The 15,110-nt window shown below is 50.8% G+C and overlaps 1 protein-coding gene across 3 annotated transcripts in view; it reads left to right on the top strand.

Annotated features, from left to right (window-relative positions):
• Nucleotides 1–15,110, top strand: part of DYSF (dysferlin) — a 273,511-nt gene that overhangs the window by 166,469 nt on the left and 91,932 nt on the right. For 2 of the 3 annotated variants that reach the window (XM_067533629.1, XM_067533632.1), the window contains 5 exons: nucleotides 3,159–3,340; nucleotides 6,991–7,131; nucleotides 8,757–8,786; nucleotides 11,356–11,382; nucleotides 12,950–12,991. In XM_067533629.1, the coding sequence (XP_067389730.1) occupies nucleotides 3,159–3,340; nucleotides 6,991–7,131; nucleotides 8,757–8,786; nucleotides 11,356–11,382; nucleotides 12,950–12,991 (422 nt within the window). The remainder of the gene's footprint in view (nucleotides 1–3,158; nucleotides 3,341–6,990; nucleotides 7,132–8,756; nucleotides 8,787–11,355; nucleotides 11,383–12,949; nucleotides 12,992–15,110) is intronic. The other variant, XM_067533631.1, reaches the window with a different exon arrangement.

Raw genomic sequence — 15,110 nt, 5'->3', positions numbered from 1 at the left:
TCAGGCTGAAATTTTGGGGGGTTTTTTTGATATGGAAAGTTTCTGCATACATGGTTCACGTGTTTCCAAGAACAAGGTTAGGGAAAGAGAGGCAGTTTTGTCCATGTTACAGATTTTTTTTTTTAACAACCTTTTGTTGAGATGCGGTAGTGCTCCCCTGTTTCGGATCAAGGACTTGAGATTTGCCAGGGGGTTGCCCTGGTATCAGGGATATTCTGTCCCCCAGCTGCGTGACCGTACGCCCAAATGTGGCCGAGTTATAAGTCTCCGTTTGCACATGTTTGGTCGAAACGTGTTAGAGCATTCCGACTGACTGAGCGTACTCCCGTCCAGGGCAGCGGTGTTGCTGTGACGCTGGGCAAGGGAGCTCAGAGCAGAGACTGTTCTGTGTCCTCTAGATCTCCCTTGACCCCCAGTGCACAGACAGATTTAATCCTGGCACTGCTGCTTGCCTGACTTTGCAACTGTAGTGTTCTTTGAACACAGCTTTTTGTATGTAGTTTAAGTTGACCGTGTCCTCTGAGCTGTGCTTATCACACAGAGGTGTTACAGAGGCAAAGGCGATTAGATTTGAGATCCCATGGCTTAGCCCTATATTTAGAGTAGGAAGTAACATGCAGTACCTCTCAGACACTGTGCAGTAACCAATAGTAAATATTGACTTTTTAATGGTGACCACTGAATCAATGGCTTTGGACCCTGTCACCCTCATGGCAATTAGCTGCACTGAACTGGAGGCGGATGGTTTTGTGGTTAAGATACTAGGCTAGTGTTCAGAAAACTTGGGTTCAGTTTCCTGATCTGCTAGTAATTTCTCTGCATGATATTAATGTCTCTGTGCTGCAGTTACCCTGTATAGTAGCAGTAAAAATCCTTTCTTTGTCCTGTCTATTTAGATGGTAAATAGATTGTCCCCAGTGTTCACCATCAGACAAGAGACACTCCCCGCCTTGGCATTAAGCCGCAAAACTGTGTTCTCTAGAAGCTTTAGAAGCCAGAAGGCTGTGGTAGCCCTCACTGGGCCATCAATATTCCTTATTATTCATTTTGCAGCTTTCTGACTCACTTGTGGGGAGGGGGGGGGGGTTGGGGATCCTAGGGGTTATTTTACCCTTTATTTTGAAACAGGAGGGAGAAGTGGGAAAGAGGTGAACGCTCAAATAGTGTCTGAGTCCACCCAAATCCTTTCTCCTCTCTGCCTCCACAATGAGTTTGTTGTTTAAAATAAACCTCAGACCGACTCGGAGAGGGGTGATCTCATGTCTCCTGATTGGCCGGGTCGAGAGGGAGTCCCTTTCTTAGGAAAAAGGCAGCCAAAGACAACATGAGCAACAAAATGTTACAATGCCGAATTATGATCTCGCCTGCTTTAACAAAGCATAGTTCATTACGGGCGCTTTACACGGTTATAAAAATAAACCCTCCTTCACACACAAGGGTCCAAACAAAGGGGCTTTATAGAGACACCCTCTGCCCCCCCCTGCTTCTTTAAAATCCCAGCCCAAACACATGGTTTTTTGTTTATTGTAATGCATTCTGCCCTCCTCGTACTGGAAAAAAGTGCCTAAGTGGAAAAGGTTCTGCCCAGCATCAGGGCTGCTTGCTGTAGCGTAGCCCATAGCATCCCAACCAGCCCAGCTCATTAAACACAGCTGCATCAGTCGGGAATTCAGCAAACGGGAGGGGAAACTCCCAAGGCGCATGTGGGCGAAGGTGCAGAACACACAGCGCCGTGGACTTACAATGCAGTCGCTCCCTGCCTCTCTGGCTTGGTTTGGCTGGGGTAATTACTCAGTCCTTTTGAGGCAGATAAATTGATTTGCAAGAAGTTAGACTGCGAGGTCTTCGAGGCAGGGGCTGTCGTTTTGGTTGTATGCGTGGGTCATTGCTCAGCACGAGGGGGTCTGGGGCCCTGGTCCCTGGCTGGGATCTCTTAGTGCTTCCAGATAATGAATAATAACGTTTGCTCGAAGGTCTTACAGGTGAGACCTTAAAAGGCCCCAGTCCTGCTCTGCTCTCCATGGAGGTTGAGAACTCCTTGGTGCATTTTCTACCCATCAGGGCGCCCTTGACCAGAATACTCTTCCCTCTTGTGCTCCCATAGCACTGTTGACTAGTGGGAGGCTTCTCTCCTGAGCTGGCTGCATTTCAGGGAGGCAGGCTTTGTAAAGCTGCCGGGGAGGGCTGGGCTCCAGTGGTGTCACAGAACACGTTTCTGGTGTAAGTGCCTTGCCTGCTGCCTGGCGCGCCGTCCTTCCATCTCACAGTCCGGCAGGCTAAGGGTTTCTGGGTGCTGTCCAAGAAGAAAGTCAGTCCCCCAAAGCCTCGGGGCTCAGCCGATGCTGATTTACCCACCCTCAGCGAGACGGGTGCTCCCCTCCATATCCATGTGGGAGCTGTTGGCTGTTCTGCTTACCCAGGGGCTGGTGCAGTGTAAGTCACCGCTTTGTCGTGCTGCTTTCCTAGCACTGGGTGAAAGGGGCTATGAGTCCTGGTGCACTCGACAAGAGATGTCGAACTCCCTCCATCCCCGGAGCCAGCATCAATGACGTGTCAATTTTAAGGACAGAAGGGAACATTTGGGACATCCATTCTGACCTTCCACATAACCCAGGCACCAGCCACATGTCTGTGCCAGCAGGCCAGCTGAGGGGACTTGAACCCACATTCCTTAGCTCAGGCAGGCGTCACGAGAGCCATTAATCCATTGGAGCGAGAGAATAGCACCCCCCCTAGCACTTCTCATCCATAGATCTCAAAGGTGAGCATCATTACTGATGGGGAAACTGAGGCACGGGGTGGTGACTTGCCCAGGTTCATGTCAGCAGCAGAGCTGGGTAGAGCCCAGGTCTCCTCATGCCCACTCAGGTGCCCTACCCCTTGGGCTGGGCTACGCTGCCTCAAATTAGTCCTCAGCGCCTGTAAAGTACTTTCAGATCCTTGGATGAGAGGTGCTAATGCTACAATATATACAGTAGGCCTTTGGCCAGCAGCATTTTGGCCATTGTGGAGCCAGGAGAGATGGAAGCGGCCTCAAGGTTGTCTAGGAGAAGGCTGTGATGCTCAGTGGCCCATCACTGATTTTGCTGCACCTTGAACCTTGGATTGTCCTTTGCCCTCCTGTTGTTTCCCTAACTCCCCACCTCCCTTTGCTGCAGATCCGTACGCCACCGTCTCCTTCCTCCACCAAAGCCAGAAGACAGTGGTGGTCAAGAACACCTTGAATCCCACCTGGGACCAGACTCTCATCTTCTACGAGATCGAGATCTTCGGGGATCCACAGAACGTGGCCGACACCCCCCCCAACATTGTGGTGGAGATTTACGACCATGACACCTATGTAAGTGTCCTGTCACACACATCCTCGGGGCTGGATTAAGGCACAGGCAAACGAGGCATGTGCCTCAGGCCCAAATTTTGGGGGCAATTTGGCCCAAACACCCCCTGTCGTAATGGAGGGATGGCTGGGCCAAACCCGAGTGGCGCTGTGACCACATGCACCAGGTCACACCGCCACTCGCTCTGATTTGGCCTGGCTGTCCCTCCGCCACGGTAGAGCCTGAGGCCACGTGAGGAAGCGGGCTCAAGGGGTGGCTTATTCCAGCACACCCGCGTGTGCGGTCAGCCAGAGAGAGACACGTGCTCACTGTAAAGTCTCACGGGCAACAATGCCCTATGCTCGGGCCACCTCCCCGGCACATCTCTGCCGATCTGTGGGGGAGGATGGTGGGGATAGTGGTAAGAGCACTGGACGGGGGTCAGGAGATGTGGGCCCAGTTTCTGGGCGACCTTGGGCAAGTCGTGGTCTTTGCCTTAATCCCCTTTGTGCAGAGCCGGGATGGTAATGATTTAATTCCTTCCGTCCTTTTGATTTTCGTTTTGATCCGAAGCTCTTCGGGCAGGGACTGGCTCTCCCTAGGTGTTTGCACAGCACCTTGCACAGTGGAGCCCTGACATCAGCTAGAGCGCCTTGGCATGACCTTAATACTACTACTAATTGCTGCCTTGTGTTCCAGCCCTTGTGCCTCTTCTCTCCCTGGTCTGTGTTCTATACCCTGATCACATCTTCTCACTACTAAGGCTGGAAGGCCCAGGTCCTCAAAGAGATTTAGGCTTCTAACTTCAGTCAGGAGCCTAAAAACCTTTCAGGCTCTCGGCTGAAGCTCTTTGGGGTCAGGGAATATCTTGTGTTGTGTTTGTACAGCACCTAGCACAAAGGGTGTCCCCTCTAGATGCTACTGTAATATAGATCATAAAAACTGCTGGTATTTTTCCCAGCGCTGCCACTCCTTACTTCCTGAAAACCCTTTCCCTCCTCCCCCCAAAAAAAATCTTGGTAGAAAACAGAACACCCTGTTCAAAGCCCAAATGTCATGCATGTTCCTGTGGAAGCTGCATGGAAACTTTTTAAAGACACCCTAACAGAGGGTCAATTTAAATATATGCCCCAAATTAAAGAACATAGGAAGAGGACCAAAAATGTGTCAACATGGCTAAACAACAAAGTAAAAGAAGCAGTTGGAGTCAAAAAGGCATCCTTTAAAAAGTAGAAGTAAATCCTATTGAGGAAAATAGAAAAGAGCATAAACTCTGGCAAGTGAAGTGTAAAAATATAATTAGGCAGGCCAAAAAGGAATGTGAAGAACAGCACGCCAAAGACTCACAAAGTAACAGCAAATTTTGTGTAAGTACATCAGAAGCAGGAAACCTGCTAAACAACCAGTGGGGCCACTGGACGATGGAGATACTAAAGGAGCAGTCAAGGAAGATAAAGCTATTGTGGAGAAACTAAATGAATTCTTTATATTGGTCTTCATGGCTGAGGATGTGAGGGAGAGTCCCAAATACAAGCTATTCATTTTAGGTGACAAATCTGAGGAACTGTCCCAGATTGAGGTTTCATTAGAGGAGCTTTTGGAACAAATTAATAAATTAAACAGTAAAAAGTCACCAGCACCAGATGGTATCCACCCAAGAGTTCCGAAGGAAGTCAAATGTAAAATTGCAGAACTAACTGTGGTATGTAACCTATCATTTCAATCAGCTTCTGTACCAGATGACTGGAGGATAGCTAATGTGATGCCAATATTTTAAAAAAGCTCCAGAGGCGATCCTGGCAATTACAGGCCAGTAAGCCTAACTTCAGTACCAGCAAATTGGTTGAAACTATAGTAAATAACAGAATTATCAGACACACAGATGAATACAATTTGTTGGGGAAGAGTCAACATAGTTTTTGTAAAGGGAAATCATGCCTCACCAATCTACTAGAATTCTTTGAGGGAGCCAACAAGCATGTGGACAAGGGTGATCCAGTACTTAGATTTTCAGAAAGCCTTGACAAGGTCCCTCCCCCAAGGCTCTTAATCAAAGTAAGCAGTTGTGGGAGAAGAGGGAAGGTCCTATCCTGGATCAGCAACTGGTTAAAACATAGGAAACAAGGGGTAAGAATAAATGGTCAGTTTTCAGAATGGAGAGAGGTAAATAGTGGTGTCCCCCAGGGGTTTGTACTGGGACCAGTACTGTTCAACATAGTCATAAATGATCTCGAAAAAGGGGCAAACAGTGAGGTGGCAGATGATGCAAAACAACTCAAAATAGTTAAATCCAAAACAGACTGCGAAGAGTTACAAAGGGATCTCACAAAACTGGCAACAAAATGGTAGATGAAATTCAATATTGATAAATGCCAAGTACCGCACGTTGGAAAACATGCTCCCAACTATACATATAAAATGATGGGGTCTGAATTAGCTGTTACCACTCAAGAAAGAGATCTTGGAGTTATTGTGGACAGTTCTCTGAAAACATCCACTCAATGTGCAATGGCCGTCAAAAAAGCTAACTGAATGTTGGGAATCATTAGTAAAGGGATAGATAAGACAGAAAATATCGTATTGTCTCTTTATAAATCCATGGTACGCCCACATCTTGAATACTGTGTGCAGATCTGGTCGCCCCATCTCAAAAAAGATATATTGGAATTGGAAAAGGCACAGAAAAGGGCAGCTAAAATGATTAGGGGATGGAAAAGCTTCCATATGAGGAGAGATTAATAAGATTGAGATTTTTCATCTTGGAAAAGAGATGACTAAGGGGGGATATGATAGAGATCTATAAAGTCATGACTGGTGTGAAGGAAGTAAATAAGGAAGTGTTATTTACTCCTTCTCATAACACAAAAACCAGGGGTCATCCAATGAAATTAATAGGCAGCAGGTTTAAAACAAACAAAAGGAAGCATTTCTTCACAATGCACAGTCAACCCATGGAACTCCTTGCCAGAGGATGTTGTGGAGGCCAAGACTATAACGGGGTTCTAAAAAGAACTAGATAAGTTCATGGAGGATAGGTCCATCAATGGCTATTAGCCAAACCATGCTCTGACGTGTCCCTAGCCTCTGTTTGCCAGAAGCTGGGAATGGGCGATGGGATGGATCACGCGATGATGACCTGTTCTGTTCATTCCCTCTGAAGCACCTGGCACCGGCCACTATCAGAAGACAGGGCACTGGGACAGATGGACCACTGGTCTGACCCCAGCTGGCCATTCTTATGTGGTCATGGACTTTCTGGCTTGGGAGTCACTTCAGACAGTTAACAGTGTGGCCAACTCTTGAGATTTTATTGCAAGTTGCTGATGGTTGATGAAATTTTACTCAAAGCGCCAGCTCCTGAAGTCAGGTGCTTCTGAGAGAATTTCACCTTTCATTTAAAATACGTACGTTTCTAGCCATGATGGTTTCAGAGGGAAGATTAAAAACATGACCCCCTACAAGTTCCAAAGCCAGAAGGCAAATTTAAAGGCCCCTAAATGTATTATTTTAAAAAATCTCATGATTTTTTAAACCAATCTCATGATTGTTTTGCCCAGACTCCTGATATTTGAACAATAGGGGTTAGCTGTACCCGGTGAGACAGGCGTGGGGTGTCCGCCGAAACCAAGGAGTAGGACTATGACCATAATGACAGCAGGTGTGTTCATTTCAGGGTGCGGACGAGTTCATGGGCCGCTGTATTTGCAAACCCAGCTTGGAGCGCTCACCGAGACTGTCCTGGCACCCTGTGGCTAAGGGGAACAGAAATGCAGGAGAGCTGCTCGCCGCCTTTGAACTGATTCAGAGAGAGAAGGTGAGGCCTGGAAAGCGCCGTCCCGCTGGGTCTGACGGCCCCTGGAATGAGGAGACCAGACCCCGCTGGAATCTGTGCATGCTCCGGGTCAGGCCTCTAGCATGCAGGTGCTGGAAGTCAATTGGGGCCAGTCCACGCAGGCCAGGCTGCTAGCTAATGTAGCTCCCCCGTTGCCTGCATGAACATGGTATTCCAAGGACGCTGGTCGTGCCAGGGGCTCCTTTCCACAGACGTTTAGGCTGGGCTGAAAGGAGGCACTTAGTGCCATTTGAAGCCCGTGGTTCCCTCTGTAGGCTTTCGTGAAACCAGAGCGTTGGCTGCCCGGTACCCCTACCTCAATCTCTCTGGCTCCTTCAGAATCCAGCGCAGACTATGGAGGTGTTGCTCGCTGCTCTAGAGATAGGACTGAGCTGCGGTTCCCCCGGGGATTCAGCTCCGTGGTGCTGTATGGAGAACACAGCGGATCTTCTCCTGAATCGCAGCACTCACCTGTTAACCAACTTCTGGGGGGGCTGATATATGGGACGAGCAGGCGGAGCAGCAGGTGCCGAGTTGAGTTCTGCCGTTTAACAGGCGGATGGGAGAGAGACGGGTCTTTGGATTCAAACCAGTTGGGAGAGGCTCTTCTTTGGACCTGTGCATGCTTACATTACCCCCCACCACGCACACGCCACCTCCTCCTCGTCTTTACCTCCATGTGGTGTTCCACTCACCAGGCTTTGGCTGCTCTCCAGGATTGTCCCTGTGCCAGGCAGAGCGGGTGGGATGGAAGGCGAGGCAAGCGGCTGCTTCCCCAGGAAAAAATGAAGATCGCTCACTGAGTTCCCTCCTCCCTGCTGCTTCTCTCTCCCTCCCTGCTCCAGGATCTAAGCAGGGGAATGCGGGAGATGAAGGACATTCAGGCCCCGTGGATCTAGTGCCCGGGAACTGCAGCTGTGATGTCCTCGTTACAGCAATGGGTTAAGGGACGCAGATTGGGGCAGTGGTGGCTACGGGGCATCCCGCACGTAGGGTAGACTCATCCAGGGCAGACGGCGGAAGGAGGAAGGAGTAGCTGTGCTGTAGGGAAAAACACCTGGAGCCCCTGGGGAATGAGAGAGGTTGCCCAGTGCGTGGGCAGGCCGAGCCAGCTGGCCAGCGATAGCTATTGACGTTGGCAAGCCCCAAGGGTAACATTTCTGGATGGAAAGAACAGTGCGGGTTAGCGGCTGCCAGGAGAGCCAGAGGAAACCCGGGGGCGGGTGGGGGAGAAGTCTGTTTGCGGCTGATGGAAGTTACTGAATTTGACACTGTCGGTGCTTTGCTGCGTGGTCATGTCTCCAGAGATAAGGCAGGGGGTCACGCTTACACAGCGGCCGGACCACCTGGACGCACACGAGTCTATACAGGCGTGGCACTAAGAGAACCAGCTCTTGTAGGTCAGCCGGTAGAGACTTGTGCACTCCCATCTAGCCGTCCGGGGTCAGCCCCCGCAGGTCCCCCAGGGCGTGGGAAGTCAGCTGGCTTTGCTGGGAGCGGGACCTGGCTGCCGGGGTGTGAATGTTCTCACCCATAACAGAGCACGGGCTCTCTGGTGAGTTAACGCGGGGATCACCCACTGACTCTGTGTGTTTTGCTCTCCACAGCCGGCTCTTCACCATCTCCCTGGCTTCGAGGTAATGCTCGATTCGCATCAACACCTGAGAGGGCCCCATTCACTCCCTCTGCGGGCCAGATCCCCAGGTCCAGCACACGCCCGTTAATGTGCTGGGAGCTTTGCCGGAGTCAGGCTCCCGCCAGCCGTCCCACCCTGGCGCTGCCATCGCTGAGGTTCCCTCTACCCCAGAGTTCGGCTCTTGGGCTTGGATCCCTGCGGCCCGGACCCAGAGCGGTGGTTTATGTGTATGAGCGATGCCGGGGGGCAGGCTCTCTCTATCTGGCTGCTGCCTGCCTCTACGGCCCGGGCCCCACAGCTTGTAGCGATAGCTGGGTTTCACCCTTTCATCGCAAGACGCTGTGTTAATGGCACCGTGGCACTGCCCCCAGATCAAAGGGTTGTGGCATCTCCGTGAGCATAGCAGCCTTTCACTGCCTGTGAGCTCCAGCTCCTCCTTGACTTGGCAGCTTTAGGCCCGTTGGTATTCTCATCCACCCACCTCCCAGTGTCCCCTCCTCCTGCTATACTTACCCCTTCTCCCTCCACCTTCCTACCTGATCCGTTCCCCTTTTCAGCCTCTCCTTTCTGCCCCATGCACACCCTTTCCTGCCCTCCCCGCCCCCTTCCCGCTTTCCGTGCCATGGGTACGCTTGGCATTGCTTCTCTCTTCCCCTCCATGGCACTTGTGCCGGAGGACAGGCCCCTGTGATGCTACCTGCAGGATGGAGAGGATGGGGAAGCAAGTAGGGTCCCCCATCGCGGAGGGGCGGTGCTGGCCGGGGTGTGGAAGCAGCTGGGAGGAAGAGCTGGGTGGCAGGGAACAAGGTGGCAAGGGGGGTGGTTGTGGGATTTGGGATTGAGGAGGGTTGATGGAGCTACGTGCAATGTTTTCATGGTCTGAGCACGGACAGCCAGGCTTCCCCCTGAACACAGATGCAGGTGTAGTGTCCCTTGTGGTCCCAGTGGTACACGGGAGACTGGCCAGAAAATGAAAAAATGCCTGTGTGAAAAATCTGAAATTTCAAAGTTGGTTCCATTTCATGAGGTTTGAAACAGAACAATTTGTCATTTTTCTGACTTTTTGGTAAATGTTCAGAATTTTGCATCTACATTTATCTTCTCCCCATTTTTTCTCTTCTTGCCACTCAGTGCAATTAAATACAGGATGTCCAGGATTTTACTTCCCCCCTACATTGTCCCCCGCAACTTCTCCTTTTGCTGCTCTAAAATTCTTAAAAACGTCTCCCCTTTTTGTGAAGTTACAGAGCAGCAAAAGGAAAAAATGAAACTAACGCTGCCACCTGTAAAGTTTTGAAACGTCTCCAGCTTTGGAAAGGGAGAAGGGCAGCAGAATCCGAGTTTCATTTTCCCTTTTGCTATTTTGCAACTTTCCCAAAGTTGAGGCAGTTTTTAAAAAAGTTAGAGTGGGGAAAAAAAAGAAGAGAAACACATAAATGAAAGAGCAAAAAACCCTGAAACCCTACAGAGTCCTTGTATTGCACTCGGAGGTGGAAGGACATAAGGGGGAAAGGGGACAAGTAGAAAAACATTAACTTTTTGAAATGTGGAGATTTTCATTTTTGGTGAGAAAAATGAACTATTTCAAAGGAATGAAAACATTTCACACATTTTCTTGTTGTGAAAAAAGGCAAGTTTGCATTGGACAGATTCAGGTGAAAACATTTTGACCAGCTCTGTTATGAGCAGATAAAATATCACAGAATGATAGCAGTGCGCTGCGTCTATGGGGTCACTTCTGTCGTCAGCTCTGTGACCTGTCTATGGCCCTCCTGCCGCTCTACAGCCACCTTGGCCCTATGCACCAGGGCAGCTTGCCCAGAGCTGATTCTATGTCTAAAGGGAGAGTGACAGAGCTGGGGTTGGGCCTAGAGGGCCAGTATGTAAGGACTCAGTACATAGGACGCCAGGAGGAGGCTGCTTTAATTACTGGTGAAATTGGAGGCAGGCCACCGCAGAGACCTCCTGGCCAGGCACCTTCTTTTGGGGGCCCTGTAGGAACTCACTACAGTCTCTCTTCTGGCTAAGAGCACCCCCGCCTCGGGCTGGTTTCATAACAGAAATGGTGCACACAATCCTCAGTGTCCAAATCAAAGTCCCTCACCCTGACATGAGGACTCATACTCAGCGCTGGTGCTTCTGCCCCACACAGCTCGGTCCCGGTCCTGGTCCCTCAAAGCTGCCAGATCCAGCCTTTTCTGGCTGGAGCTCTAGCCATAACTCTCCCGGGCAGCCGCAGCCTGCGTTGTCCTGCTGCTCTTTGTAAGGAAGCCCTTGATCCAGCCCAGGTGTGACTCCTTTGTAATCGGGGTTGGCTAGCCCAGGTCCGCTAGCCCTTAAAGCCAAGCACCCCTGTCACACATGCATGATGCTAGGCAGCTCGCTGCCAGAGTGCCTGGCTCATCATTGCCTGTATTGCCCTGAGCCGTAACCGCAGCACCAGAGAGTCCTTGGAGCAAAGGGGCAGATTTCCAAACGGCTGTGAGATGTTTCCTGTGGTGCAGAGCTTCTTCGGGAGCGGGCGTGTTAGATAACGATCTTTCATTGTCTTTTCTCTCTTCCTTCTGCAGAGCGAGCTGTCAGCCAGTCTGGATGAGGTAAGGTTACCGTGTTTGTGACATCTTTGGTCTCTTCCCCATATATTTAGTTATGATTTAAAAAAAAAACATTCAGCCCAAGAAGGCCAAGTGGTTATTCTCATGGAGGGGCCCAAGGAATAGCAGTGGCTTTTGTCATCAGAGGAAAGGTAGGTACATGGATTTGGTGCCTGATCTGGGACATTTTTCCATCAGCAAGGCAAGTAGGATGAAATTACCAGAGGACTGGCATGACACCTCTGCACTTAACCCTCAAAGCAAGGCTTGTGTAGGTCTTAAGGGAGGCCTGGGCCTGGGCTGCCTGCCCTGGGGTGAATTCCAGCCAGAGTGAGGTGCTGATGGGTGCGAATAGTTTTGAAAGTTGCAAAATGGTGGTGACTGGAGAGCAGTCCAAGCTGTGAGGTTTAGATTGACATCCCTGGGGTGTGGACAGGTTGGGTCCGTCGGGCTGCCTAGACCCGCCGCAGCGATCGAAGGCCAGACACAGAGTTTGGTCCCAAAGCTGAACTGTCCCAAACGGTGAGTGTGTATGGGTCCAGTGATTTGGTTCTGGCCTGTTACAGAGATGGGGGCCAGCTGCAGAGTTCAGGCCCGGATCGGGGCTCCCCAAAAGAGTGGTGATCTGGTTTGGGCCTGTCTCCAGTTGTAAGAGGAGTTAGTTATACGTGTCTCAGTGAACAGACCTGCTCCTGTCACTCAGTCAATCAAGGGTACACCGCATGGGGCTGGGTTACATGTTCACGACCCGTGGCTGTATTCAGCTCAGTGCAAGCATATGCAACTTGGCTGGAGCGAACAGCTGCACCTGCTTGTCCCAGGGATGAAATAGTGCCAAGGTCCACATCACCAACCTGGGCAAATGACCAAGTGGGGCAGTGTCTGTCTGCTCTGGGTGCAAAGCCCTCCAGTCCCCAGGGCTTTCATCACAGCTGGGAAACGGGACTTCCCTTCTGCGAAAAGTTGTGAGTTTTCATCCCAAATCCAGGACAGAAAAGGCAAACAGCTGGACAATTCAGTGGGACAGAAATTTCACAAGGTTCTGTTCTGGAAACATGGAAATGTTCCCTTCCTGCTTGCCCACTACCCGGTGGACAGCTGGTCACCTGGGGAGCTGCCATCCAGGGAGCCAGCTGCCCCCGGAGCCAGCCAGCCAGTGAGACTGGTAGCCCAGGGACCTGGAGATCTGGCTGCTTGGGGAGCCCAGGAAGTTGGCCACCTTGAGAGCCTGGCAGCTCACCAGGGGGCTGCCGGGGAAGTGAGCAGCCCCGGTTGCCGTGTGGCTGGCAGGCCAGGCCTCTATCAAAAGTTTCAACGGCGTCGATCCGTTCCTGCAGAACGTTTCAGTTCCGTCTAATCAGCGTTTTACGACGGAACAGTGTTGACCTGCTCTGCTTTCAATCCAGCCGCCAAATGCCCCTGGGCTGGGTGCTTTGTCTCTGGAGGAGAGAGACTGACCCTCGTGCTTTGCAGATGCTGAACTGAACTCTGCCAAGGAAGTGTAACCATCTCTTTGCTTTTTCTTCCCCCTTCTTCCCCCACGGCCATTTCTGGGATTGGCGCTTCACAGCTGGGCACGCCTGCCATCTTCTACGAGGGGCTCCTGCAATGGGTACCAGTCAGTCTCCAACTCTAACCCTCCCGTTCCTCTCTGTACGTGGCTGGGGACTGAGCAAAGTCCCAACAGAGCTTCCTGACATGGAAACTGGCTCCTTCCCCACCAGAGAGCCCTGTCTGGCCTGCCCAGACCAGCCAGCAGAGCCGCTGTGTGAAACGCCCATTGCCATGCTGAATTCTCCACTGCCCTTCCTCTGGGGAGTTTTCTCACCTGCATGGCATGTGTAAATGGCCACCCAATGGCTATGGGAGAGCTGGGCCCGGTGTTAATGATGGATCTGAACCACAACACTGGAGCCAAACTGGTGTAACCTGGCATTGCTCCATTGGGGTCGTGCATCAGATCACCATCTGCTGTAAATCTGGCTTGCTCCACCAAAGTGAATGGGCCAGGAGCCCACCTGATGTAAATTGGTACGGCTCCCCTGGAGTTACTGGGGCCAGATTCCCAAAGGGTGTAAATAGATGTAGCTCCATGGGGGTCAATGGGCCAGATCCCCCATCGGTGTGAGATGGTGTAACCCCCAGATGGTGTAAACTGCTGTTACTCCGGTGAAATAACTGGGGCCAATTGTACCCTAATGGAGAGTTGATGGGAAGGCAGGTAAATTGCATTGTCTCTATTAGGCCTGATCTGCATCGGCTTCCCAAGACGCCTCCTCCTTTGCTGTGTGTTCCAGGGAGAAAGTCAAGTCCCCCAAATCTCCCTCATTAAAGCAGCCCAGCCTGTCAGTGAACTCTGCTGTGATGCTTTCCACACCTGTTTCTTCCGATGGATTGAAAAGAGGGGCAGCTTTGTTCGGTGCTCGCTCTGTGCCCCATCCACGGTTCTGTAACCCCTTCACCACATCCCCACCCATGACCTGCTCACTGATCTTTTCTCTCCACCCGCTCCTGACAGAGGTTAAAGGTCAAAATGCTTGTAGGTTCAGCAGCTTTTTTCGGGACATGGGCATCTGTTGTATAGAGTCTGGCTGAGGTCTAGGAGCCCCAGTGCAAACAGCTGCCTGTAGCGTTGGATGGGAAAACTGTTCTCACCAGATGGGATTGTTGGATGTTTTTAGGGACTTGGCTACCATTTCAGGCACTGCTCTGCCAAACTCCAGCACTTCCACTTTGCCAGAGGGCTTAGCCATTTATTCTTTTATTTATGGTTTTTTTCCCCTCCTCTAATTTTGCTCTCAAATGTTTGAGTCCAAAATCTGAAAACTCAAAGCAAAACTCACCCGAAGGCCCTGAGTTTGCTTGGTTCCAGGTAACTGCCTGGCTTCTGGGCTTCCCATCTCTCCCCTCAGATAAGCCGGCAGCACCTTTCCCGTTGGGTTTACTCTTCTTGTGTTTTTAGATTATTTTTCCTTCTGGTTTGAGGAGGGCCCTGGCAAATCTTCCTCTTATGGCTTCTTCTCTTGTCTCAGATTTGGGGCGAGAGAGTGCTGCGCTGGATGTGAGGCGCCCGGACTCCTGGGTTCTGTTCCCAGCTCCGTCACTCAACCGGGACAAGTCACTTATGATCAGAATTTCAGAGGAGCTGTAGTTCCTGCTGAGTTAAATAGGAGCTGCACATGCTCAGTGCTTCTGAAAATCAACCTTCTAACCGTTCTGCCTCTCAGCTTCACCCAGACAGCTGGAATCTCATTCCAGAGCTTTCCCGAAGTGTGGGAGAACTAAAACGTAACGGGGAAAGGGTCTGATTCAGAAAAACACTTCTAGAGGTGCTTAACTTCACAGCCTTTAGTCCATCCCTACTCAGCAAAGTGTGTAAGCATGTCTTCAAATCCAGTTGAAATTGATGCAACTTAAGCGTGTGCTTAAAATTAAGTATGTACTGAGGTGATTTGCTGAACTGGGGCGGAAAGCGAGGGTTACTGTGCTGACCCCTAGTGACTGTTCCAAAACGGATAAGAGCCTTACTACTAGTGAGACTAACGGAGATTCTCTGGAAATGATGGAGGCCAGAGTGCCAGGTGCTGAAGTTCCGGGGTTCCATCCCCATTGAGGACTATGGGTTCATTACTCCTAAAGTCCTATATGTGCAGTAGGACTGTGCAACCCCAGGCACTCAGGGACAGGAGTGGGTGGGGAGATATTTACTATCTGCCCTGTGTTAAAAGCCA

The sequence above is a fragment of the Emydura macquarii genome, unplaced genomic scaffold, assembly GCF_026122565.2.
Source record: "Emydura macquarii macquarii isolate MOO-44397 ecotype Brisbane River unplaced genomic scaffold, CSIRO-AGI_Emac_v2 contig_3345, whole genome shotgun sequence".
NCBI lineage: Eukaryota > Metazoa > Chordata > Testudines > Chelidae > Emydura > Emydura macquarii.
The sequence above is the reverse complement of the archived record's forward strand: the minus strand, read 5'-3'. Positions and strand labels throughout refer to the sequence as shown.